The sequence below is a fragment of the Dasypus novemcinctus genome, chromosome 31 (assembly GCF_030445035.2).
Source record: "Dasypus novemcinctus isolate mDasNov1 chromosome 31, mDasNov1.1.hap2, whole genome shotgun sequence".
NCBI lineage: Eukaryota > Metazoa > Chordata > Mammalia > Cingulata > Dasypodidae > Dasypus > Dasypus novemcinctus.
The window spans coordinates 19,022,300-19,049,793 of NC_080703.1; the positions used below are offsets into that span (position 1 = coordinate 19,022,300).

Below are 27,494 nucleotides of genomic sequence, written 5' to 3' on the forward strand. Positions count from 1 at the left end.
GAATCTCTGGACGGTCCATGTGATAGCCAGGCCGTGAGCCTCAGCAGACTTGCCACTCCTACCCTCTGGTTTACTGGACTTACCCTGGCCAGCTAGCAGGGACGTGAAGGAGGTCAACCACCACACCAGGGAGCCAAGAGTGCCAACAACTGCAAACAGGAGAATTGCGTCCATCATCCAAGGGGCATCTAAGCACCCTCTCGATACAGAGGTGGAGTGGACATAACCATCCCGGGGCCCACGGAATGGAGGAATAGAACATGGATTAGCGTGCACTTACTGAGCTTCTGTTCTGGAACTATGGTGATTAGGAATGGAAGTCAACGTAGCATCGAGATGGAGAGAGTGGCCACGGTAGCTGCTGAGGGTGGGGAGTGGGAAGAAGAGATGTGATGTGGGGGCATTTTCAGGACTTGGAGTTCTCTCGGGTGGTACTGCAGGGACAGTCACCGGACAGTGTATGTCCTCCCGTGGCCCACTGGGTGGACCGGGGGAAGAGCGTAAACTGTAATGGGGACCATTGACCATGGGGCGCGGCAGCGCTCGCTCAAAGATGTATTCGCCGAGCGCGATGAAGGTCCCACCATGATGGAGGAGGTGGTTGTTATGGCAGCAGTGGGGTGAGGGGGGTGGGGGGAATATATGGGGACCTCCGATTTTTTTAATGTAACATTAAAATAATAAATAATGAAAAAGAAAAAAATAAAGTGATAGAAGCTCTAGAGAACCAAGAAATCTACTTGTGGATTAATAATAGAAAGAAATTAAGCTAATTAAAAAGATCTGAGAGCGGATGGGGCTCAAGCAGTTGCGCACTCTCCCACAGGGGAAGTTCCAGGTCCAGTTCCTGGTGCTTCCGGAAAAAAACAAACGAACCAGAAACAAACAATAAACAAACGATAAAACCAACTCAGGGAAGCCGGTGTGGCTCAGCGGTTGAGCACCAGCTCCCCACACACAAGGTCCCCGGTTAAAAAAAAAAATCTGCAGCACCCACCAATTTGCTTAATTCCCTGTTTACAGCACCTATTTTTCATTAAAAATTTTTTTCAAATATTTTTTAAAGATACATAAATCACAAAAAATGTTAACATTAAAAAATATGAGGTTCCCACATACTCCACTTCCCATCCCCCCACATAGCACCCATTTTTCTAGGTGAGATGAGAATTCCAGAACCAGTGTTCTCTGCCTAACCCCAAGTTAGGGCAGGCCCGCCGCCTCCTCTCCCAACAGCTCCCTTCCTTTAAAGGACAGGACCCTCTTTCCTTCCAGTCTCCCCACATATACCAGAGCAGAGTGGGATAACTGGGAGAGCAACTTAGAATCTGGGGTGCCGATAAATAGGACTTTTCCTCTCCCCATGACAGACTGTTGACAGAGAAGCAGAGAGGAGGAATTTGTGGTGGTGATGTTAGTTACCTGTGACACGAGGTGGAAAACATAAGGAACGACTCGACATTGTAGTTGACATCTGAACTTTCACTATGAAGATTCTGAGCCCAGGACAGGGTGAGGCCCCAACCCAGGACCCTGCCAGGCCTGCCTGCGAGGGCACCGGCTGCCTCTCGCCTCCGTGCAGAGGGCAGGGTCTGTGGGAATCTTTACTCCTCTTCTGGTTCCCTAACCTGTCTCATCTTGCAATCACAGTGTCCGAGCCAGCGTACCGCAGGCTCCGGTACACCCAGTGCTGTGGCCCTCGTGGGTGCCGTGGCTCCCAGCCTGTCTGGAAAGCCACTGGTGGGGCAGAAACCCTTCGGGAGGACGGGGAGCCAGGCTGTGGCTGTCTAGGGGTGGCCACGAGGCCTGAGCCTCCGGGGCCCTTCGAGGTGGCAGGCTGCTGCTCCAGCTTCCTGGGGGCCCAGGTCTGTGGCTCTCAGGGTCCTGCAGCCCCGCTCCCATTCAGCCCTGCTCTCCTGAAGCCGGGGCCCCAGGAGACCCCAGGTGCCGGCAGGAAGCCGCGCGGGGGGTGGGGAGAAGAGGATGAGGAGAGGGTGCTGTCGCTGGAGAAGCAGGCCAGCCACAGAACAATGCGGTTTCATGTCTTTATTTTTGGCAGGAAGGAAATCATTGCAAACCTCTCGGTTGACAATACTTGCCCCTGGAAACGTGCGCATTCCACACGAAGTATTTCCCAAGTAATGCTGGATTGTTGATCACATTCCGATGTCCAACAGAACCCCACGCCGCCCCGGGCAGCAGCCTCTCCGCTGCGTGGGGGGGTGTCGGGCTGCAGAGAAGCCCCCGGAGGACACAACAGGAAGAGACACCATCGGATTTACAGTAAAATGGGCGCAGAGGCGGCCAGGCGGCTTTGCGCAGGGAACCGCCAGCCTTTCGAGCCACCCCGCTCTCCTCGAACCCTGGCGTGCCACCTGTCCACCACAGCACCTTTAAAAGCAGAGGCACCAACGTCACGAGTGTTTGACCAGAGGGCTCTGTGGTTCTGGACTTAATGAGAAAGCCATCGTTCAAGTTCAGGGTTGAAAAATGGGGCCTGGCTATAGACTGACAGCCTTCTTTTTTTAACACCGAAAGTTCAGACGCTGTGACCCTGACGAGACAGCGTCTCGGGGCGTCCTCATGTCCCCAGAATTATCTCGACAAGATGGTGCCAAGGAGCCCCCCTACCCACGGGGGCCACGACAGGGGGGCCTTCCTTTGTAGTGTACACGTGTTTGTTTGCAAACACCTACAGGTAGGACCACAGACCAGCACGTAGGATCCCAGAGCAGGGGGAGACGGGTCCCCCTCGGGAGGGCAGGCGCCTCCACCCGCGGCCCGCGAGACGGGCAGGCTGGCGCGTGGCCTCCCGAGCCCCCCGCCTCCTGTGCCAGGCTCTCATGCAGCAGAGTGAGGCATCCAGGAGGCTGTATTTTCACCTGGCACAGGAAAGACTGTGGAAACCCAGGAAATGAGACCTTTTGTTTGCCTCAAGAGCTGGGGTTGTTTTGGTAACATGGGAAGAACATGGCACAGAGAAAGAGCTAAAGGGTTTCTTAGGTTTTGTAGCCCCCGGTTCAATAATGAAAAACGATACCCGTATTTACCTTAAAGAAACATAAACCCCAAACATTCGTCTCATTCCTTGGCCTTGGGTTAGAATTCTATTGCTTGTTACATGTATTGATTAAAAAAATAACATATATATAGATAGATATTTTGATTATCTACATAAAGCAGAATCAAGGATTAAAATAAAAATAGAATTTTGGAGTGTGGTCAAATAAGGTGCACGGATTCCAGAGCCCTCCGAGGAAGTGCCGGCCTTCCCACGACATTCTGTGTCTGGCGGCAGGAAGCGCGCCCCCTCCCCGGGAGCTCCCCTCGGTTTCCGGAACTGCTGGGTGAAGAGCCCGGCTCGAGCCCGCCAGGTGTCTTCACTCCATCCGCCAGGAGTGGAGTTCTCTTCTGGAATTTCAATCCCCTCTGTCCCCTAGTCCAGTGAAGACCCTGTGATGACGAGGGGGGCACGGGTGAGGGCCGAAGGCTCGCCAGGGCCCGTTTCCACATAAGACAGACACTTGACGTTTAAGGCAGTGGGCTCGTTCAGTGACTGGTTTCCACATCGAGGTGCACGGCACGCGCGGGCCTGCCCTGCGGCTGTCGGCGCCTGGCCGGGCCGAGCAGCTCAGGCTGCTGGGAGACCTCACTTCTCTGAATGCACGGCGGTCCACAGGCCAAAGTGCTGCTGGGAGGACACGACTGGCAGCTGGCTTCACTATGCTGTGAATGGAAGCGGACGAGACCTCTTCCTTTGCAGACCCTCAACTTCCAGCCTCGCCAAGTGCCAGCTGCTCCAGCCACAGCGCTGGCTCTGGCTCTGACCCAGGCCCCACGGGGGACTAAGGCAAGGGTGCCCATGCGAAGGCGCTCTGGAAAAGCAATACTTTGTCGACCGTCTTATCGTCAAACAAGGAACGCAGCGCTGCTCGTTGACACCTCGCTGGGAAAGGCTGCGCAGGGAGCCCGGCTCCGCGGAGGGGCCTCTGTCTCCCTGGATCGGAGCTGAGCCCCACAGCTGGACAGGCCCCCCCCCGAGCCCCTGGCTCAGAAACAGGCTGTGCTTCAAAGGAGAAGACCGAGAGACCCAGCCGCGTCCTGGCGGCTGGTGGAGGCCGCAGGTCCTCCAGAGGAGTCGTGTGATCCCAGGACCTAACGCGGACCGCACCGGCCCCCTGGTCCTTGCACCCTTCTGAACTTCCACCGGCCGGTGCCGGGAGGGAGGGACCTGGGGGTACAGCCTGGGCCGCGGTGGGCTGCCCGTGAGCTGACCCTGTCCAGGCGGGCTGGCAGCAAACGTGTTCTGAGCTTAGGCACAGTGGCAAAGAACAGTGCAACAGCCGCTGGTCAAGTCCATTTGGTGGCAGCGCGGTAGCAGCAAAGAAAATTCCCCAACAGCGCCGTGCGGATCCAGCTTTTGGAAAGGAAAGATCTGAAAATCAATGAAGAGGTTTCTTTTTTTCCCCAATATCGAAGGATTTTCGGGTTTCTCATCGCTGTTCTACCAAAACCATGAACGATAACAAAAACAACGGAACAACAGAAAACGTACGCAAGTATGGCAGTAGTGTGAAAGCAGAAGTGACACGCTGTCACTCTCGAGGACAAAAAGTGACCTCGAGACACATTTGTCACCCATCAGAAGTAACAACATAAGAGACTCTTCCGTGCCCTCAAGTGTCGAGGCGCACAATTAGGGATGCATTCCAGACGGGGACGGAATGAGCGGAGGCAACGACAAGAGCCACAAAAAAACGGGCAGGAGCCTGGCCCTGAGCATGCCACAGACTGTCAGTGCAAAGCCACGTCTGCTGGGAGACGGGCCCCGACAACCCCCTTCCCGCCACCCCCCATCACTGTCGGGGTCTAGAAAATTGTCATGTTTATCTTCTTAGAGCATCTAAGACCATAAAAGACTAAAAGATGTCTGGAAATATTTTGTGTAGAAAAATGAACGCTCAGCTTAAAATAACATTCAAAAAGGCACTTCTTCCTGTAGGAAAGAGATTGAGTTAGGTCAGCTGCACTGAGCTGGGCGAGGAGGACACGGGGCATCTGCCTGGAGGGGAGGACAGCTGAAAGGAAGTCTGATTAGATATCTCTTTTTGTCTTTTTTTTTGGTTTGTTTTAAGAAAAGCAAATCCAGTAAAATGTCCTTTTATGAAATTCGGTAAAAGAGTTCTTTTAAAATAGTTGTTTCTGTTCTTAAAAAAAAAAAAAACAAAAAACGGAGACAGGCCTGGCCACGTTCGCCCCGTGGCCTGGAGCAGGGAGCGCCTCTGCTTTCAGCTCCCGAGGACTGAGGCCCGCAGGCGCGTGGGCTCCGGGGCGCGCGGGCGGGCGGCAGGCCGGGGCCGGCGCTACCTGGCGCAGAGTCTGTGCAGCATGCTGTACACGTCGTCCTCGCGGCTCAGGCCCTCGAAGAAGGGGATGAGGTCGAGCAGCTCCGTGTCCGTCATGTCATCGAACCAGGACTGCACAGGCACCTGCGAGAGAGGAGAGGGGGAGGGAAGCGGATCTGGCCCAGTGGTTAGGGCGTCCGTCTACCACATGGGAGGTCCGCGGTTCAAACCCCGGGCCTCCTTGACCCGTGTGGAGCTGGCCCATGCGCAGTGCTGATGCGCGCAAGGAGTGCCGTGCCACGCAGGGGTGTCCCCCGCGTAGGGGATTTCCACATGCAGGGAGTGCACCCCGTAAGGAGAGCCGCCCAGCGCAAAAGAAAGTGCAGCCTGCCCAGGAACGGTGCTGCACACATGGAGAGCTGACACAACAAGATGACGCAACAAAAAGAAACACAGATTCCCATGCTGCTGACAACAACAGAAGTGGACAAAGAAGAACACGCAGCAAATAGACACAGAGAACAGACAACCGGGGTGAGGCGGGGGAGAGAAATAAATAAATAAATCTTAAAAAAAAAAAAAGAAAAAAGAGAGAGGAGAGGGGGCCCAGAACTCTATCCGGGGTGCCAAAGGAAGGGCAGGGCTGGGGCTGCTCCTCGCCCGGCTGGATCCCGGTGCGTTTCACGTTTTACTCGTTATCGAGAAATCAGCACCCTCGTTTTGTTTGTTCTCCCGTCTCAACCAAGATCAACCCAAAGCCAGCTGGTTCCGGAGACGGCTCAGGAGGGCAGAGGGAGGCACGCCCAGCGTGCGTGCACTTGCTTGTTTCAGGGCAGGGGATAGGAGAACCAGTCTTGCTACCTGCCAGTCTTTCCAAAAGGCTCCTCCCGCTCCGTCATACCAGCTCCCCGAACCTCGGGGCTCCCGGGGCCCCAGGCAGCAAGGAGCCCACGTCCAGGGCGCAGGAGGGCCGCCCCGGGGTGACTGGCCAGGCCGCACGGCAAAGAGGGGTGCAGGGGTTCCGTCCACACTGAGGAGCCATCACCCACAGGGAGAAGGGGAGATGCAGGGCATTCGGAGCGGGATTTAAGCAGAGGAGCAAGGAAGAGATTCAGAGAAATTTGAGAAAACCCAAAAAAATTTAAAAGTAACACTTTTGGTCCTTTTACACAGAATCTAAACACAGCTTAGAAACATAAAAATAGGCAATTGAAAAAAAAACTACCGCTATAATGATTAATAAAAAATGACTACTATTAGGGGAAGAGGAGAGAATAGGAGAGGAGTATGGAAGTGGACAGATTTCTCTAAATTATCTTTGTTGACAGTTTTGATGCTGGAACTGTATATATGTGTCACATAATTAAAATAAATTATTAAGAGGAAAAAGAAGAAGAAAAAAGAACATAAGTGTATATAAGTTTGGTGCCATCCCGCACAGAAAAATATTTCAAGTAATTTTAAAACACTGTGTTCTGACTGTACATCGCTACAAAAAAGAAAACAAACACACAAAAAAACTCTAACCTGAATTCACTTGTCTTATTATTGGTAATAATATTAGTCCTGCTATTTTGAAACTACCAAATACATACAGTCGAATAGATCAAATACGTAATTATGTCAATATATTTAGGAACCAAGAGTTACATGAAAACTCATTATCTGAATGTTGAATTGAAAAGCCAATACGAATTTATAATTCAGTTTTCTTTCCAAAAAGATGCATTTTCTTTTAAAGCTCTGTCCGGTGAAAAGGCCAGTCAGTAGCAACTGGAACCCCTAACCCAAGCTGCAGTCTCCAAATACCGTTTCCATTAATAAGGAACTAGGGCTTCATAGAAAAGTGCTGATTCCAGGGCCGAAGCAAAATGTACAAGATTAGCCTGGAACTTCTTGTTAAGTCAAAAACAGGGAAGCTAACAAAGACTGTTAGTTGAAGAGGTTCCCACTGGCCAGAGATAGGAGAATTTGAGATAAAAATAATAAATGTATCAGATTGGAACAAAAGCACAAAAACCCATGAGTTCATAAAGATACTTAAAGAATAAAAACATCAGCAGTTACTTGGGGGAGGTTGCTAGGGCGCCAACTCATGAGTCTGGAACTGGAGAATTAAAGAAAAAGAAGCAAGTCTTTACCTGCTTTCCCTATTCAAACATTCAAACTGTTTTTTAGGGCAATCGAGTAATTGATGAGGGCCAGTTCTTCGTTTAATAGAAGAATTCCAGCCAATAAATGCAGGAAAAAATGACAGAATTCGGAAATGACCATTTTGAAATTCCTCAGGAAATAGTGAATGCAGGCAATGACCATGAACGACTGCTAGATTTATCAGGCGAAAAACCGATGAGGAACTTTATAACAGCTGCATCAGGCTGAGAACCCCTGAACCCAAAGGCCAGTTGTACACCATGTAAAAGTGGGTCCCACGGGACCCAAACCCCCTCTCAGCTGGAGGTGGAGTGGGCGTCACCATCCCAGAATCCTCAGGACTGGGGGATGAATGATGGACTAGAATAGACTGCTATTCTACTATAGACGTAATTGTGATTCTAGCAATGGAAGAACTTTTGTCACTGATGTGGAGGCAGTGGCCACTGGATGTACTAATGGCAGGGAGAGGGAAAACAGGTGTAATATGGGGACATTTTTGGGACTTGGGAATCGTCCTGAATAACACTGCAAAGACAGACACAGGCCACTGCATGACAAGATTGTCATAATTTACAAAATTGTGCAGGAGAGAGCGTAAACTACAATGTATACAATGTACAAAGTATAGTCCGTGCTCAGTGGCAGTGCTCCAAAATGTGTTCACCAATTGTAACAAATGGACCACACTAATGAAGGATTTTGTTAATGTGGGAAAATGTGGGAGGGGTAGGGAGGGGGGCATATGGGAATCCTCTATAATTTTACATAATATTTAAGCATTTTTTTTTTTTAAAGTGGGTCGGCGGCGGACTTTGGCCCAGTGGTTAGGGCATCCGTCTACCACATGGGAGGTCCACGGTTCAAACCCCGGGCCTCCTTGACCCGTGTGGAGCTGGCCATGCGCAGTGCTGATGCGCGCAAGGAGTGCCGTGCCACGCAGGGGTGTCCCCCACGTAGGGGAGCCCCACGCGCAAGGAGTGCGCCCCATAAGGAGAGCCACCCAGCGCGAAAGAAAGTGCAGCCTGCCTAGGAATGGCGCCGCACACACGGAGAGCTGACACAACAAGATGACGCAACAAAGAGAGACAGATTCCCGGTGCCGCTAACAAGAATGCAAGTGGACACAGAAGAAAACACAGCGAATGGACACAGAGAACAGACAACAGGAGCAGGGGGGAGGGGAGAGAAAAAAAATCTTAAAAAAAAATAAAACAAAATAAAGGACATCCCTGTTGAAGAAGTCACTCAGGCTCCCCAGGCTCCAGGGGTCACGATGCCCCGGGCAGCCGGCAGCTGCACGGGGTTAGACAGACGGACCCCTTCCCAGCAGCAGCACCAACGTGCTGGGAAGACACATCCCTTCCCAAGCACGTTCCAAGAACTTCTCCTGGAATGCCTCATCGCATCCCCCAAAACCTGACGGGATCAGCACGTCCACCGCGCCCCCAACAGGTGAGATGCCTGAGGCTCGGGGGGTTACCCAGCTCGGTCAGCGTCACACAACTGTCAAGAGGCAGTCAGGGTCCCCAAGGTGCACTCGGAGCCAAGCCACAGAGCCACCTTCTTCTGCGGGTGCTACAGAAGTGGCACGTGGCCGCGGGAGCGAGGGCTCAGACAGAGCCCCGCCTCCTTCTCGGGGCTACTTACTGCATTCTCGGGATGGAAGATGTACGAGGCGGGCGAGTTGTCCACGATGATGACTTTGCTCAGCTCCCGTCCCAGGCGACTCAGGTCCTTCACGTAGTTCCCCCGGTGGAAGACGCACGATTCCCTGAAGAGCCGGGCCCGGAACACACCCCAGCGGTCCAGCAGGTCCGCCACGGGGTCTGCGTACTGCAAAGCAGGCGTCGCAGTGAAGGCGGGTGGCGGCTACGGACGCCCAGAGGCCCTGACCTACTGCCGCAAGCACCGGGCGACTCTCCCAAAACAGGGATTTACGTCATCGGAGCTACTTGGGGAGCCTGGTTATTTTTCACTCCTTCGACGTAGGTCAGCACTGGATGCTTCCACCGCTCGCATTTCTCACATCGCATCCATCAGAAATTCTTGTCAGCTCCATCTCCAAAAATACCCCAAGTCTACCTGCGTCTCTCTCTGATACTGCCCCGGCCCGAGCGTCACCAGCCCGGGACGGCTGCTTGGAGTCTCCCTGAGCCTCCCTCTTCCTTAGGGCTTAGTTTCCAGCCCATTCATCTCGCAGCTCGCAGGGCCCAGCTCGTGTCACTCCTCTCCTTAAAACTCTGCGCTGCCCACCCACGGCACGTGGGACAGAGCCACGCTCCTTGCCGCGGTGTCCCGCACAGTTGCGGTGGCCTGACCATTGCCCGCTGCTCCGCTTTGTCTTGGCCCGCTTCGGCCACACTTGCTGGGTCACGGCCAGAACGCTCTCTGCCCAGCTCCCTACACGACCGTCTCCCTCCACCTGCTCCCCGCTTTTCCTCGGCTCCCCTTACCACCCGTCCAGGACCCGCCTTCCTTCCTGGGTGCTCTCCCTCGCCTAAGCTAACGTCCTTCAAAGAGCTCGCCGCCGCGTGGGCTGTTCTGTCAGGGCCTGGGCCTGGCCTGCCGGGCTCAGCACTGCACCCCCAGTGCCCCCGCGAGCGAAGCCCGCCGGAAAGCAGACCCCAGATCCTGTCTGTGTGGCGTGAGGGCCACGCGGCCCCCGGCGGCACTCTGGCATCGGGACTCCCACTTACAGGGAGCCTGGGGAGTTTACGGGGGGATCTGAGACCAGCTCATCCTGCGTGGCCCTCTCAGGAACGGGGGGATTTCCCTAAAGCGGGACGAACTGGGTAAATAAATTAAGAGCTCTCCAAGAGAAAACCCCTATAAGTGAAGATGTCCACGTGAGGGGGGCCACCCTGAATGGAGGAGCCTGGGGGCAACAGAATGGCAGTTCCCAGGCTGACGTGAGCCAGGCCTCAGCACCAGGAGGGGGCGGCCCAGCCAGGGGTCACTGGGGGCCGCGGGACCCTGCCGGGGAGCGGCGCACGCCCGGGGCTGGTGGTGGCAGGAGGGCCGGCAGCAGCGTGCACGGCAGCCCGAGCACAGAGCAGAAGCTGGCACAGCCACGGGCGCAGGGCCACGGGCAGCAAGCAGCTCCGGCTCCACGGGGCTCCTGCCCTCGCCAAGGACATCCGGGCGAGGCCGAGCCCGGGCAAGGGTGTTTCCCACCGGCCCCGTGGGGTGCGGGCGGGGGGCACTGTGGTTTCCTGCGGGTGAGACCAGCAGCCAAGGCGCCACGTGGGAGGGCTATGAGGGGCCGACCCTAGATGGGGAGCGACGAGTCTTCACTCTCACCATTAACCCTGGGAGAGCACGCGTCCTTCCAGAGCATCTAAGGCCTGGGACCCAGAAATGGACGTGGAGGGCGGGCCTCTGTCTGTCTGTTCTCTGTTCAATCCCAGGGCCCAGTACAGTGCCTGATGCTCAGAAGGTACTAAGGAAATACCTGTCGGATGAGTGAACAGAGGAAGGGTTGTTGGACGTAGGAGCAGATACTGGGGGGCTCCTGCAGCACCCGGAGGCTCCTGTAGGCCCCCTGGGCAGGGTGCAGGGAGGCCCGCGGCACCAGTGCTGCTGCCTGGGGACGGAAGCCAGGGCCAAGGGCCAAGGGCTGGGGAATGGACCCCTTGTCGGCAGAACAACTCCACAGGGGAGGAGAGGGTGGAAGGCCGCATTTGGGAGCGGCTCTGGCTCGGCCAGCCTGGAGGAGCAGTGAGAGGAAGGGCGGAGAGACAGATGGACGGGCAGACGGGGGGGCAGGTGGAGGGGCGGATGGGGAGGCAGATGGAGGCGTCCGGGGGGCGGGCCTCAACCCTGACGGGCTAGTGCTGGGCATGAGCCGAGGGTACTTCCCATCTTACCCTAGGAAGACTGCTGCTCAGCCCCCAGCGCCGACAGCCTCCCTGCCTGCTATTTCTCTGGTTATGACTTCAGGCTCCCCGGCCGCCCGGGGCCCTGTCAGAAGCACCATCGACACTGCGGACACAATTAGCCTTGGTCCCGTTCATCACCTGCTGGGGAAGATGTGCTTTCCCCGATGCCACGCGCTGTTCGTACAATGCAAACACAGGGCCCCGGTTTTGGATGTGCTCTGCTGGCTCCTGCCACCGGGGCCGGCCTGAGGCTGGGAGTGGTGGCCCGTCGTCGTCACAGAGGGAGGGACCGGGCCAGCGCGGCAGGGGTCTGGGGCCCCGCGCGGAGTCTCCCAGAGGCCGAGAAGAGGGGAGCCTGGGTACCAGGGCGCCAGACGGAGCCACGCAGGGACAGGCCGAGGGCTAACCCGCGCCCCATGGGGCTTGCCTGGGAAGCCTTCGGGGTCCCCGGGGTGCGCAGGGAGCCAACGGGTGACGGTGCTGGACTCCTCAGAGCCAGGACTGGAGGCCTGGTCACGGCAAGGCCCAGCCACTGCCCAGAGCACAGGAACCTCCCCCACCCGTGAAAAGGGGAGACAGAGCCACATCGGGGGGCCTGTGGCCCTGCTGGTTTCCCTAAACAACGGGACTCGGCAAAGGAGCCATCCCAGTTGGTCACACAGAGTCAGTGCAGATACTGGGTCAGATTCCTGCCGAGCTACGGGACCACAACATGCCTGAAGGGCTCGCCCGCCACTAACAATTAAGACGACAAAGAATGAACACGAGGCGTCCGCAGGGCAGTGCCCACGCAGTATACGGGACGCAGCAAGTGCTCCCTGGCTACTTGCCCAGTGCGAGTCAGGCACCGGGTTCAGCCCTGGACGTGTGTTATTTCATCTGATCTACCCCACGAGGCAGACGGAATGACCCCCGATTTACAGAAGGAGAAACTGAGCCTGGGGGGGTGAAACAACTTGCCCGAGATCCCGGGGCTCATCGGGGCAAAGCCGGAACTGTCATTCAGCCCGTGCCCGCAGGGGGATTTCCAGCCCTCGTCTCTCCCCCGGCACCTGGCTTCCAGCTGCTGAACGCAGGTGCACCTACGTCTGCCGCACGCAGCTGCCCCTTCTCGGCCACGCTCGACCCATCTGTGACTTCCTGGCCGGGGACAGCTCGGCATCAGGCTGCTGTGTGCAGAGACTTCAGGGAGCGTTTGTTCTCCAGCCTCCTGTCGCCATGGCGACCAAGAAGCCTCTCAGGCTGGCACCCGGCCTGCCTCCATCCCATCTGGGGTGGGAAGCTGTCGCCATAGGAACAGCTTCCCCCACCCGAGCGAGAGGCTGCTCGATGGCGAGTGGGTGGGGGCCGAGGGCTGGGGGTGGGACCCACCTTGGCCAGGCTGGCGGTGAAGAGCACGCACTCGAAGAGCTGTCCCATCCTCTGCAGGAACTCGTCCACGTGGGGCCGTTTCAGCACGTACACCTGCAACGGCAGGACGACACGCTGCCGGGGACCGCCAGGGCCCGCTTTCCAGAGGGCTCCTGCCGCCTGCCCCAGGTCTGCAGGGGACGCGCCTCTTCAGACGGCGGCTCCCGGGCTGAGCGTGACGCGGACGCCCCTCCCAAGGAAAAGGGGAGCTGGCGACGGGCTCGAGGCTTTTCCCGGCCTGGGAGAGGAAGGGCTGGCCCCTCTGCTTCACACGGTCTCTCGGCACCTGCCCTGGGTCGGGCCGTTTTGGAGTCCTGTCCAGCAGGCCTGGGGCTGGGCCTCTGCCGCCACCTCCCGAGCTCGGGAGGCCTGGGCTGAAGTGCAGCAGGCCCAGCTCCGCTCGACACCAGAGGCGGCCGCGCCTGAACGTGGCACCCAAACAGCCTTTCAGGGCATGCCACGCCAGCTACTCCCAGGCCCAGGAACAGGCCACCGCTGGGGCCTCCGAGCAGCGCGGAGCTGAGCGGTCTTGCCCAAGGACTGTGCCCTTGGCGCCCTCTTGGCCAGGCCAGGCCGGGGTGCGGCTGTAAGGAAGACAGGCTTAGCCGCCAGGGGCTCCTGACGGCGGAGCCCGGAGGAACCTGGGAAACAAGCAGCGGGGTGGGCGTGAGCGCAAAGCTTGTGGGAGAAGAGAGAGCAAGGGGAAGAGGGAAGGACTCGTGGCCACTTGAATAAATTCCATCTGATCCTGGGCAAGTCACCAAAAGGATTCAAACCTGTTAAGATCCAATTCAATTCATATTTCCCGAGCCGCAGCTCTGTGCTCAGTCTGCAGCAGTTACAAAGACGAATGAAACACAGGCCCTGCCCTCAACGAGCTCGCAGTCTAGAGCAGACACAGCAAAAATAGACAAAAGTAAACCCAGTGCAGTAAAAGCCACAATAGAGGGATAAATGAAGGACAGTTAATAAGAGACTCACAGAAGGTAACATTTGGCCTAGGCTTTGAAGGATGAACAGGAGTTCGCCCGGCCCATTCGGATGAGAGGTGAGCTCCATGCAGAGGAAACAGCATAAGCCTGAGGCCCTGAGGCCTGAAAATACTCGGAGTGGTAGAGAATGGCCAGAGCCCTGTGAGACCAGCTCTTCAGAGGCAAGTGACAGAAGACAGGAAGATGCAGTGTGAGGGGCAGGCTGCGGGAGATGCAAAGTGCCCTGAAGGGCAGATGGAGCTCGTGGGATGTCGTCCCGCAGGTGGCCAGGCACCACGTGGAGGCCGCGCTGCCGGCTGAGAGAGTCTAAGCAGGACCAAGGCATTTTCTGTGCTGGCCTGCTAGAAGCAGGCTCTGCGGAGAGCCAGGACTTTGCGGGAGATTCAAGGCAGATCGAAAGAACGAGGGGCCTGGGGGTGGGTGACAACGTGGCACTGAGAGGCTGGGAGGCGAGAGAGGAGACCGAGGGCAGGGTGCGCGGCTGCCGCGGCCACGCTTTGCCCACGTCTCCTCGGTGCCCGCAGCCCTCAAGACGTGGCGGCGGAGGAGCTGAGCACGAACAGTGTGGCCCGAGGCCCTCTGCGAGCGCTCCCCGGAAGTGAGGCTGGAAAGCAAGTTAGGCTACGTGCCAGGGGCAGGGGACAGGCTTGGGAACTCTGGTGCTCGTGCCTCTGGCGGAGAGGAGGGCCCCGGGCCCGGCTGCCGGCGTGCAGGCTCGCGTCCCCGTGCAAGTAACCGAGAATAGGCCCGTTGGGTCCTGCACAGCCTATCCTGGATTACTTGAACGAGGCCACGGCCTTCACCAGGGCTCCTCCGGCTTCGTTCCCTCGAGAGGAGGAGTTTCTGGCCCCCAGCTCCGGGTCCCTACTGCCCCGGGAATCACGGCACCGTCAGGAGGAAGCGGGGAGGGCTGGGGCGGTCCACGCGAGAACAGGCCAGCTGCGGCCCGCAGGGCCCGGGGTCCTGCTCACAGCCACGTGGTGCCAAGGAGGAACTTCTCTCCCAAGTCTTGCCATGCCATCAGGCAGCCTGTCTCACTGAGAGCACTTTGTAGCAGGAGCCGAGATAATCAATGTATAAACGCAGGAGCCTTAACCGCTTCCCAGAGGCTGAGTTAATCCCACTGCTGCTTGTGCAAATGTGAAATGCCTGAATGCCTGTCATTGTGGCTCCCTGGTGGCTTTTAAAAGCGTGACGTGGGGAGATGCTAGGGACACGCCCCAGAGACTGCTCCCTGGCCGGGCCTTCTGAAGAAGAGGAGAGAAGGCAAGCACAGAGGAAGGGGGGGGGGGGCTCCTGAATCAGGAAATGAGCCCGGGGCCAAGAGGCAGGAGACTCTCGCTTTAACTCTTCTCCCTGTGTGGCCTGGACCCAACCCCTTTCCCAGGCTGAGCCTCAGTTTCTCCACCTGGACACTGAGGCAGCTGGACCGGCTGATACCCAAGGCCTTGCTGGATCTGACACTCCAAATGCGAGAGCCAAAGTGAGACTACCACGAAGGAAAGATATCCCGTTGTGGCTCAAGTACCAAGAGAGCTTTTCCTTGCCAGGTTCTAACCACGTCAGGCCAGATTCGCTCCCTTTTAAGATCTTGGAGCTGAGAAGGAAGATGGTCAGATTATTCCTGTGGAAAACCTGACAAAAGTTCTCCCACTCTTCAACCCCAAGGCTATTTTTCCTACAATGTTTCCAATATGTTCATAAATGAAGTTATTTGCAGAGAAGCGTCAGGCTGATAAGGAAAAGAAAAAAATTCAGAATGAACTAAGTAAGATGCAGGCCAACTGCCTGTGACATCGTCGCTCACAGCAGCCTCACCCCCACCTCCCCTTTTTTGCTCAAGAGTCACTGGAGAAAACCATGCAGGAGTGGCAACATCAGCCTGGAGCAGCTGCCAATAAAATGGACACGTTTTTTCCCCAGGAATCTACCAGGAACAGGTGACCTGTCGCATTTTCCCGTGGCCTGCTAGGAGAGTGGGGAAAGCAATTACACGAGGAAGTTAATTAGAACATCAAGCTGGGCCAGTGGGGAATACTAAAACTTCTAAAAACCTGTATCAAGGGAAACGGACTTTGGCCCAGTGGTTAGGGCGTCCGTCTACCATATGGGAGGTCTGCGGTTCAAACCCCGGGCCTCCTTGACCCGTGTGGAGCTGGCCATGCGCAGCGCTGATGCGCGCAGGGAGTGCCGTGCCACGCAGGGGTGTCCCCCGCGTGGGGGAGCCCCACGCGCAAGGAGTGCACCCGTGAGGAAAGCCGCCCAGCATGAAAAGAAAGAGCAGCCTGGCCAGGAATGGCACTGCCCACACTTCCCGTGCCGCTGACGACAACAGAAGCGGACAAAGAACAAGACGCAGCAAATAGACACCAAGAACAGACAACCAGGGGAGGGGGGGAAATTAAATAAATAAATAAATCTTTAAAAAAAACAAACAAACAAAAAAACCTGTATCAAATCAAAGCATTATTTGAACTTGTAACCACATCTAATATTTACAAGTAGATTTTAGCTTTCCTTATAAACTCAAGATAAAATAAATCACCCGAGTGGAAAAAAGCAGAAAACCATTGTACTTATTACACAAAGTACAAACAAACTTAGTACTGAAATGGGAATTTAGAAATAAAGTTATATGGAAGGTAACTACTAAAAAGGCGAATTGAAACTCAGATTTAGCTTTGACTGCTTACCTGATGTATAGTTCCATCAATTTCAACCGGAACAATAAAATCGGCATTACTAATAGGCTAGAGAGAAAAGAAACCGTAATTAATATGTCCGAAAGAACAAAACGCAATTGGAAATTTTAGCAAGAAAAAAGCTTGCCTGGACCAATGTTTTGATAATCGGAAAAAAAGAGTTCAGGAGAAGGATGTTGAAGCATGCCTTGGTTCCTTAAAATAAGCACAAGCAGAAAGCACACATTATTTTCTGGCCTGCACAGCATCACAATTTCAGCATCTTGGCCCAAACTCTTCAGCACCTGCCTTGCTTCTCCATCAAAGGGTGGCCTGGCCAGATGGGGCTGCTGGGAGACCCAGAGCCCTGCGGAGCCGCCAGTGGCCGCTAGGGGGAGGCAGCTCAGTGGGCCCAGAGGACTGGGCCAGGCCTGGGAAAAGGCTCAGGCCCCAGACCCCCAAGTGCAGGAGCGCCCAGCGCAGACCCCAAGCCGGGCCGAGGGCACGTGGGGCGAGACCAGCCGCTCCAGGCCTGGTTCCCCCGGCTCCACCAGCCCTGGGAGCCGTGACTTCAGGTCTGGCCTGTAGCCGGCCCTCCGGCTCCTGCCTGTGGGTGGCAGCCCACCCTGCTCTGCGCAGCCCACCGCCTCAGACAAACTTCCGAGTACTTCAAATGACCGCCTGGCAATATCTACGACATCTAAAACCCAAACACGGTGCTTCGGCAGTCACTGAAGAACCCAGCGGTGGACTTAAGACACAATTCTAAATGGAATTCCACAAATTTAAGTCAAATGGACAGGCCTGAAAGGCTGCCCAGCCTGCAAGCCCCAGGGGCCGGCGAGGGGACAGAGGGAGGGGGCTGCGTGGGGGTCCCTGGGGAGCTCAGCTATGGAGTGTCTGGCCACACTGTCACCGACCACATAAGTAGCCTGCTTTGATGCAGAAGCTGAAAAAAAGCCCGAACCGTCAGATCCTAGGCTGGTCACCGGGAGCTCAGTAGAGCACGTGAGACTCGCTGCCACAGTCTGTTTACTCTCAGGGTTGGAGGCCAAAGACGATTTCAACATTTTATACTTTCACAACCCAAATGCAGAAAATCAGGCTAAAACATACAGACTGAAGGAAGCCACTCTCCCGCGGTGTTAGATTGTGAAACTGGTCCCCGGAGCATAGGAAAGGAGAAGAGCCTTCCCCGGCTCCCAGCAGGTAGCAGCCTCTGCTAAAGCAGGGATCCCGGCGTGGAGCGCAAGGCTGCGCCCTGTCCAACTGGGGAAGGGGCTCTCAGCGCACAGATGCGCAAGGGGTCTGAAATTCCCCGAACCTCCTGCGTGTAAAACGAGGCAGGCTGGGGAGAGATGGGGTGAAGCTGTCCCCATCAGCCGTGGCGTCGGGGCCCTCCGAGCGGCCCTGGAGGCACAGGGGCTGCCACGGCCCGGCCTCTGGAGGCAGAAATGCTCCGCAGCCTTGGGGGGTCTGGCCAGCACTGCCCGCGCACCCAGAGCCACCCGGGAGGGCGCCTATGAGGCTGCGAGGCACTGGGCCCCTGCTCCGAGGGACTTTCCTTGAGAGTGACCTGGAAAGTCCTGAGCAGCCGAGCACCCGCCCCGGGGGAGAAGAGTCTCCCAGCGCTGTCTAGAGCCCAGAGGGGACACCCAGGGGACCTGGCCCGGAAGGGCCTGCGAGCTGCTGGCGGAGGTGCTCCCCGCATGCCCCCAGGGGCCAGGCAAGGCCGCTCCTCCCGGCTGGAGGTGAGTGTGGCCCCTCGGCCACTCGCCCAAGGACGTCCAGGGCAGCTGCCTGGCCTTGCCCCACCAGGAGGCCTCAGACACTGAGCAGCAGGCACAAGGACACACGCCTGCGGCTCTTGTGCTTCCCCCACAACCAGCAGGGAAGGGCTGGTTCCCGTGGGACACACATACGGTGTCATTCCTGTGTGACCCCGGGGAGCCGCTGGCTGGGGAGGAGAAGAGGAATGCGGTTCAACTGGCCAAGCGGCCGAGGAGCGGCCCACCACCGGAAAAACTCAAGGCGACACCGCCAGAACCCCAGACCGCAGATTCTCCTCCCCGACGCGCCCGGCCCCGCTTTCCAAACGTTTTCATCATGTGCCTCTGGTAAACAATTTATTTCGAGAAGTGGAAAATGGTCAGCCCATTTTGCAACAGTGGAGCCGCAGCTGTCCCTGCTTGGAAATGCTTTGATAACTCGTATTTTGCTATTTTTTCCGATGCGAAGGTGGTGAGGGACGAAGGTGGTGGGAAGACGGACTGACGCTCGCTTTGACACCACCGCAGTTCTGCGCCCTCCGTGGGGGAGGCTCATAAAAGGTTCCCGCACCTCGTGCCATGAAAATGGTCCGAATGAATGGCTGGATCCACTCAGAAGCTGAAATTGTTCGAGTGGGGCGTCTTTCAGAACTGCTCTGGGAAAACCCCCAGGATAGCAGGTTGCCTGGCAGTGTCCAATAGTGCCTCCTCTGCCTCTCCCAATAAAACATACAGCCCCCGGGCTCCCTTGACAAGTACACACCAGGGTCCTGGGTGCACTGATTGCCTCGTGTCACCTAAAAAGTATTTCTCCAGGGGTTGGAATGTTGGAAACCTCAATCTCCTAAGTAAGAATGAGGTCTCGGGAATACCGACCAATCCACTGTTTTCTTTTCCAAAGTGATTATATGACTAGTCAGCTACTTCGGTTAATATTTACCTGAGTTAATGAGCAATGTTACTGGGATTTCTTCAAGAGCAGTGAAGTCACATACTAACATCCAGGAGCCTGCATCCTCTTTATTTTTACTTTTCCATCACAATTGTGTTCGACTCGCAAAGACCAATGATTATTTTTTTATGTCGAAATTACCTTAAATGAACTGTGCACCAATGTTTCATCTAAATCAATGACCACACATTTCTTTCCATAGTCAAGCACCTTCACCTCTGGAAGGAGGTATTTAGCTGGTGGCTAAAGGGGGGAAAAAAAGGCAATATATATTACTTTTATGTAAAAGACAAACCAATTCCCTTATTATTGTATTATACTATGTTAATGAGGTTATAAATGAGAATAATACATTTAAATGCCTGGTCAAGTATACTGTGGGAATTTATTAAGAACAACAGGAATAATTAGTTTGCAATTCAAGTTTTACCAAAGAGCATTATCTGAATAGTTATTAAGAGGTCTTAGGCTTAGGCACCAGGCAAACCTGGATTTGAATATCATTTTCTTGGCTGTAATTTGGGATAATAATACCCCGACTATGAAAGGCTGCCATTATCAGTGATAATGGAAGTAAACAAAGTGCTCAGCACTCTGTCTGTCATATACGGGGTGGCTATTGTTATTATCAAAATGGACTACACAAGGAGGAGTGCCTGATTATGACATCTACTCCAACTCGTAAAGGCCCATTTCCTGGAGTCATATTTTGCCAGAAATTCATTGTTGCATGTAAATGCATTTTAGAGGTTTGCTGGAAACCACAGTCTTTTGGGGTTTTTTGGTGACTTAACATTTTCACAGTTGTGATGAGAAACTCAGACCCACCAGCAAAATGCAATCCAAAGTGATCCCAAGGATAGGAGACAGAAATCAAACTGGTCCTGGTACAGTGCCTTGCCTTGGGCCCCAGAGTAGGCATAACACTGAGTCAAGGTGGCATTTTTAATTCTTGTATTCCCTGTCTCTGGAAGCTCTACTTTAATCTACATGCTATGAGATATGTCTTCATAGTAGCTGTCTCTAATCTTGTGATACAGCAGTCACAAAGAGTTAATAAAATATCCTCAGCTAACCTCGCTCTTGATTGAGGGTATTTATTTCTTTGGCTCTTGCTTCATTCCAGAAATGACCTGAAGTATTTTAGTTTACTGTATGGCATATTCAGAGTCCAATGTTAATTAGCTAATTTTCTGCTCTGCAAGAAGGTCAAGCTCTGTTCAATATGTGATGCAAAACAAAACCCAAGAAAACACACCTTCTAGCTACTAAAGAATGGACAACTTAGATTATAAAAGTAAAACAAGATAAAAATGAAATCAAGAGCTAATCCCCTTTAAATAGATACTTCCTATTTTCTTTCTGCCTTTCTCCTTCCTTTCTTCCTTCCTCCCTTCCTCTCTTCCTCACTCTCTCTCTTTAAAAATTAAACTGGATGTTAGCCAAAGACCTAAATTAATTTTGGACCTTAGCTGGTTCAATAGTGGATATACATGCAGATAAGAGGTGAGGAAAATTTGCAAGTCCAATGACCATCTTGGCAGGGAGCAAAGGCGGAGCGCTGACCCCGAAGAGGCTACACGTGGGAACACCGGCATTTCTAACTCGGCAAGGGCTCTCTAGCAAGCACGGGTGTTCCGCCCTTTCTGACATCAACCAGAAGGAAGAGGCTTTAAGGCCTTCCAACTCCCTGAGATCTAATTAAGGCTTGCCAAGCAGCCTTTCCTCACCCTTTAGCACAGAGAAGAGATGTGCCTTATAGAAGGCAAGGAATTTGGATTGTGATTACAAATCAATGAGTTAGCAGGCTAGTACAAATAAACTCACAAGGACAAGTTTTGTTAAAAGGCAGGGTGTGAGGAGTTCTACAAGCGAACATAATAGAGAGGGTTTGGGCTATTTCTGTTTGGGCCATAGAGGAAAGCGTCTTAGTAATCAGAATAAAATTTGTTTTACTTTTATTACACAATTATGTAATAAAAGCACGTTCTCATTGTAAATAGTATAGACATAGGAGTAAAACACAACCACTCCTTTTCCTGTGTCCTCTCCTTTCCCTAGATGTCCCCTGGTTTTAGTTTAGTCTGTATTTTGTCCTGTTCTTTCCCGATGTGTTTATATGCTCCAAAAACAACACTGTTACTTTATGTAATTGCTGGCCTGGAAAATAAGGATCTAGAAATTCTATGCCTAGCCTATCTGAAAACATCAAAGTTCTGCCAAAAATGGCTGTTATTTTCCAAACCCAAGGCATAAAAATTACTTTCTTAGCATATTTAACCCACATGTGACAAGCATTCTGAGTTAACAGTAAGTAAAAAGCCTTCCTGCTATTCTCAGCGAGAAAAGAGGGAGAAGGGGAAGATTCTCTGGAGCAGGCTACTGCTTCCACACCGGGCTGCGGAGAGCAAGGCCAGGCTGGGTGGCAGCGGGCTAGGGCCGTTTCCTTAATCCCCCGCCACTGCCTCACGCACGCAGCTTCTCTGTGAGCTTGGCCAATTCTTCAGCCCATGCCTAAGAATTCTTCTGGACAGCTGTGTCCTTGGACCATGCAACGAGTCTGTTCAGGGGATATCAGTATCATCAACTAAAAATGATTTTAGTTAATTTTCTCTCAGGCCTTCCTAAAGCTAAGAACAAGAGAAACACCAGTTATAGCAAGAAGGGCCTTTCCTATAGAACTTTCTCCAAAAGCACGCAGAGGGTATTGCTAGAGAGATGGGGGACAGGCTGGGAACCGGGGGCAGGAGGGTACGTGTGTGTGGGGGGATGGGGAAGGAGCGCGGCTTGCCACCCTGATCTGAAACGTCCTGCCCCTGGCAGTGAACTGGGAGCCGCCAACAGCCAACTGTCAGGCTGTTTCCTTCGGTGTGCCCACCCCACGCGTCCCCCAAGCCTCAGCGTTTAGGGCAGACATTTCAGGGCCCACCGCAGGAAAGGAGCAAGGAAAACTCCAGTCTGGCTTGCACTAGAGCAGTTGTTCTGCTTCTACGCTCTATAAAATTTTGGTGGAAAGAAGTGTACTGCTGCTTATTAAAAGCCCTTCTCTGCAAGCAGCATAGAAACATAACTTAGAGAACAAATTTCTTCTTCACACTTTCAGCATTTTGATGGGCTTGGCGACATGTGTTTGTGAGCATGTGTGTGACACAAGCAAGAGTGTGGGGTGGTGGGATTTGGGTCACTGCCCCAAAAGCATCCCTTCCTGGGGTCAAAGATTTCAAGTGTTCACTTCAAGCCATGACCACCCAAACTTCTGTGGGATCTTAAACCTTTTGTCCCTCTGCATCTTTTCTCTACCTTTCAATGTTTGACTTTTGTCAAACAGCCCATGAAGCCTCCCAATGAGCTGTATGGAGGGCCCCAAATTTCTAGTCCATAGTTGGGAGTCAGGGGTCACTAAATGGAATGCCAATATCAGGTCCAGATAAAGATATTATTTCCAATAGGTGTGAAAAGATGAATTACTCAATAAATGGTGTGGGGACAACTGGCCAGCCATTTGCAAAAAGAAATAGGGCTGTATTGTTTCTTAATGCCTTATGCCAAAATAAATTTCAGATGGATTAAAGGTTTAAATGTGATAATGAAACCACTAAAATTCTAGAAAAAAAATATGGGCCCAGTCATCCAAAGGGGAGATCTTTCTAAGTAGGAGAAAAAAATGCAGGAATCATAAAGGAGATTCATACATTTTCCTATACACAATTAAAATTTTTCCTATATAAAAATCAAAAATTTCTGCCAAAATGGCTATAAACAAGGTTAAAAGCCATAAATTATAAATTTAGGGAAAAGCCCTAATTTCTGTGAAATTCAAAAAGAAAAACAACACAGTATAAAAATTGGAAGAAAGGAATAGTAAGGAAGACATATGGCCAATACTTGTGAAAAGATGTTCATACTCTTTCATAAATAAAGAAATGCAAATCAGAGCAATAAATAGATACCATTCTTTACTTCCAGAGTAGCGAAGATTGAAACATTTGATAACTGTTTTAAAACAGAATGAGGCAATCTCACACACTTTTGGTGGGAATGTAAATTAGGACAGGTTTTTGAGAAACAATTTGACTTTAATCTATCAGAAATGTAAAATACATCCTTTGACGTAGCATTTTCATGATTAGGAACTGATCACAGGGACACTATCACACAAGTCCACAAACACACATGTATAAGAATATTCATAGTGAAGATCTGGAAACAAAGTAAAGGCCATCAGCGACATAAAACAATGAGGTAGATTTAACAAGGTATCTTGTTAAAGGCAAAGAACAATTTGCAGAAAGGTGGGAAGAATATAATCTCATTTCATGGCTGTAAATTTGCTTGTGTATGTCTAGAAAATTTCTGGAAAGATACACAACAATTACTGAAAGAGGTTATTCTTGGAAATGGGACTGGGTTGGGGTAGTTTTTCTTTATATTTTAATCTTTAACATGACCTTGAATTATTGTTTAGTAAAAAATTAGAAGACTGAATCTGTACAAATAAACAGAACAGTTATGATTTAAAAAAAAGGGGGTGAGGTACAACACAGATGGGGAATGCCAGCTGCAGCTGCTCTGGGCATCCAGTCTCAGAAGCCTGCAGCCTTGTTCTCCAGGGCATGGAGAAAACTTTCAGGAGATTGTGGGACCTTATTTGGAAGCTTGGGACAGGACTGGCTTTCTGGTCCTTTGGGCAGCTCCCCACACCCTCAGGGGCTCCTAGCACCCAGTACCTCCTGTGGCCCAGAAAGGAAAAGCCCACTCTGCTTAAATGCCGGGGGCCCTGGCAGGTGGGTGCAGATCTGCCGGGGCTCCCCAGGCTTGAATCTCAGGACTGAGCTGGCCCCAAGGTGGATTTGGGTTCAGTGCTGCACACCCAGTAGGCTGTGGAGGCCACATGGTGCCCAGCAGTGGAACCGCTTTCCTGGAGAATATCGTTCAAAGATGTAGACTGACTGAGCTAGGCTCCGTTTTTCTGCAAGATGTTCCTAAGATTCACAAAGCACCACTCAGTGTTTCATGCGCAGGAGACAGCAGTTTACTGATCTAACACTGGGCTAAGTTACACAAGGAGCCTTCTTCCCCTGGGCTATTTCATTTTGGGATTCTGTATCTGGTTGAGTCGAGAGCTTCATCCAAGGGGTTTTACACTGACAAATGCTTTGCTTCAGCACACTTAACTTTACAGACAGCTGTAAATTAGGTACTAGTGGTACTGGTAGAGCAGGGATGGATGCCACCTGGACCTGTTAAATGGAGGCAACTTTCCAGGAAAAACATCAGATGAAACCACTTTGTATGAAGTGTGAAAGAAAGACCTCTGGTATTTATCCTACTACGTATCTCCCTCAAACACTGGCTAAGAAGTCAAGCTGCTTAATCAATATTTTTCATCAGAGTCACTTTCCCAACAAAGCCTAACACCCCTGGCATGCTGCAGAAGTCAGAGTCACTCCACAAACACAGGCAGCTTGTTAATCAATGGGGAGCCTTTTGAGAAAAATGAAATTATTGAAAACTTTTGGGGCAATTTATGTGATACCCATTAAAGTCTCTGGACTCGATCTGTGCTAATGATATCCACTCCTCTCAAAAATGGCTGTGTCTCTTGGATGTTCCCAGCAAATATGTGGAAAAAGTCCAAGGAAAGAGGTGAACAATTTGAATCAGATAATCTTTATAGACTACAATACCAATTTAGGGACATTCCTGGAAAACTAGCTCCTTCTCTAAGAACAAAGGACTGTCTGAAAGGCCTTCTTTGATGCGGATCTCTGGACCTGCTAGCCAGCAGTTCCCAAAAGAGAGCCTCTGGTTTGCTTCTTGCTGAACGGCTCTCCCGGCAGAGCAGAGGAAGAGGGAGGAGCAGTGGGGACAGCGGGCGGCTGAGTGGGGGCTGGCCTGGCTTGGAAACGGGACCAGAAGTCATGGTCTAGGTGCGCACTGGGTGGCACCCTGGTGCAGGCTCCCCCGGATTCCAGGGCAGCAGGTAGACGTGGTGTGGCGTAAGGGAGCAGCCAGGTGGGCAGAGTTCTAGCACAGCCGGGCTGAGGCCCCTGGGGTGGGAGCTGCAGGTTCAGGAAACACAACTGGGGCGATTTCTATGATCCCAGAGCCTCAGCCAAGCTGCTGACATTTGACCAAGTCAGAACACCGTTCTGGTTACAGGACCTCAACCCGGGAAGCCCACCTCCACTGGGCCTGACCCTGCTGCAGGGAAATGCGTCTGGGCAAAAGGAGGCTCTCCCCAGCCTGTGGCTCAGGGAGAGGCAAGCCACCCCAGCTTATTACCAGTTGAGGGAAAGGAAAGGTGCGAATGTGGCTAAGAGATGCTGGCTGCCCCGCTGTCCCTGGGAAAGGAAACTGCTTCTGTACAGAACCAGCTGCTCACAGTTTAGAACATAGCTTCATTTTTTTTTTTTCATACCACACGATAAAGTCATTTTTCTTTCTTTATACCACATGAATGTTTAAATAAAATTGGATAAATATACATACACTTGGTATGGGAATGACCTGCCTCTGGTCACCCTGAGGAAAAAGAAAAAAAACAATCATGGTCAGGTTTGAAGAGTAGTAGATGACATTCTCAAAAGAAATTTCAGCGCACTCTGAGATTACAGCAGCCACACAAGCTCCCACTCTCTAGACCTCGGTGGTGGGTAATGAACAGGCTCCTGAGCAGGAAGGACGCAGCCTCCGCTTTCAGGGCACTGAGCTCGCTTCTTCCTCCCAGACACCCCCACCCCGACAAACCCGGCTGGATTCTGGGGGCTGATTAACAGTCTGTGCTTATTCAAATCGTGCCTCCCCTCCTCCCAGGAATGTATTCCTTAATTAAAAAATGAAAGTGAAAACCAGTATTTTACTTGGCTCCATGATTCCCCTTAAGAACTGGTTTGTTAATTCCTTTAAGCAGGGGTCCCCCTAAAAAGATCAAGTCAATATAATGGGCAGGAAAGAAAGACAAGACCACCAGATTGCAAGGAGCTCCCTGGTGACTCCAGACCATCTTCCAGGGGAGGGCTGGGCAGAGGGGACAAGGCAAGGTGCGAGAAATCCCCTCCCAGGTCCCAGGCGTGGGTGGCTCTCTCCTTTAAGGACAGCAGAACGTGCATTGGTAGGAGGTGTTGAGAAAATCCAGGCCCCGAGTGCCAGCATTCCAAACCCGGCAGACAGCAACACTTCATTGTAGCCTCACCTAAGAACAGCTAATACAAGAACACGCTTATTGCCATTGGGCATTTCCAGCTTTCCTCCTTCTTCTTCTGATGGCAAGACGGGGGCAATGAAAAGCAGCCTCAGACGAAAACGCGCTGGGGAGAGCCTCGCACTGAAGGATTTAAGAAGACGTGTCCATATTCACTGAAGGGGGCCACTGGAGACGCGGACCCCACGTGAGGGGGTGAAGCCTGACCGTGGGCGTGGGTGGAGGCTGTCCTCTTTTCGAGTTCTGGTCCAGCTCCAAGAGCCATTTGGCAACCTCTTCCTGCTCTGCCGTCCCTAGCCATCCCCTCTGCAGCCTAACGCCAGCTCCTGTTTCCTCCTGAGATGCTCCCAATGGCTCCTCCCTTTTTCAGGAGATTCGGTGCTTGCCTCCAGGTTTCTGAACTGCCTCTGCTGCTGTTCAAGGCAGAGGGGCTCCTCTCCAACACGAAGCAATCCAATCAAGTCAAACCCCAGTTTCCAAGAAACCGTGCAGCCAAGTTCATTTCAGAAGCTCTTCAACAATACTCTTCCCAGTATCCGCTCCCAGGCGCGGGTCACTGCCAAGGGGGGAGATTTGAACCAAAGCCCGCCAGGTCAGTCTAGAGTTTCTCAGCCTCGGCACGACTGGCCTTTTGGGCTGGGTAATTATGCTGTGAGGTGCTAGCCTGAGCACTGTAGGATGCTTCACAGCGTTACATGTATGTGTAGGTATAAGTGGGATGTACACGTATTTGGGTGCGGGTCAACTAATCCCTTTTACTTTGTCCGCCCCCTTAGAGGTCCCTCATGGCCTCTGCCAGTGGTGTCTTCTGGGTGCTGACTCCCAGCCTCTAGCCAGGGGCTGCAGACACTTTTACTTTCAGCACCTGGCCTGCAGGTAAAGACTGTGGCTGTAACAGTGGCAGGGGGTGCCACCCCGGGCCGGTGCGTCAGACACAGAAACAGAATGCTACAAGTCCTCACTGCACAGAGCAAAGTAAACGTGCTGGATGGAAGCGCCCAGAGGGCCCGTGCCATTCCCTCTACCCCTCCCTCTTCCTCTGGCGGGCTGGACCGGGCGGCGGCAGGGGTCAGGCCTGGCGCCTGCTGCCCTTGTGTTCTGTGCGT

The 27,494-nt window shown here is 53.0% G+C and overlaps 1 protein-coding gene across 1 annotated transcript in view; it reads right to left on the reverse strand.

Annotated features, from left to right (window-relative positions):
• Window positions 1-2,031: 2,031 nt before the first annotated feature.
• Window positions 2,032-27,494, reverse strand: part of CTDSPL (CTD small phosphatase like) — a 120,015-nt gene continuing 94,552 nt past the window's right edge. The window contains exons 3-8 of the mRNA XM_058290766.2: window positions 25,677-25,709; window positions 19,326-19,427; window positions 16,476-16,532; window positions 12,752-12,844; window positions 9,150-9,335; window positions 2,032-5,489 (exon numbers count right to left, since the gene is read on the reverse strand). Coding sequence (XP_058146749.1) covers window positions 5,364-5,489; window positions 9,150-9,335; window positions 12,752-12,844; window positions 16,476-16,532; window positions 19,326-19,427; window positions 25,677-25,709 — 597 coding nt within the window. The 3' untranslated portion in view covers window positions 2,032-5,363. The remainder of the gene's footprint in view (window positions 5,490-9,149; window positions 9,336-12,751; window positions 12,845-16,475; window positions 16,533-19,325; window positions 19,428-25,676; window positions 25,710-27,494) is intronic.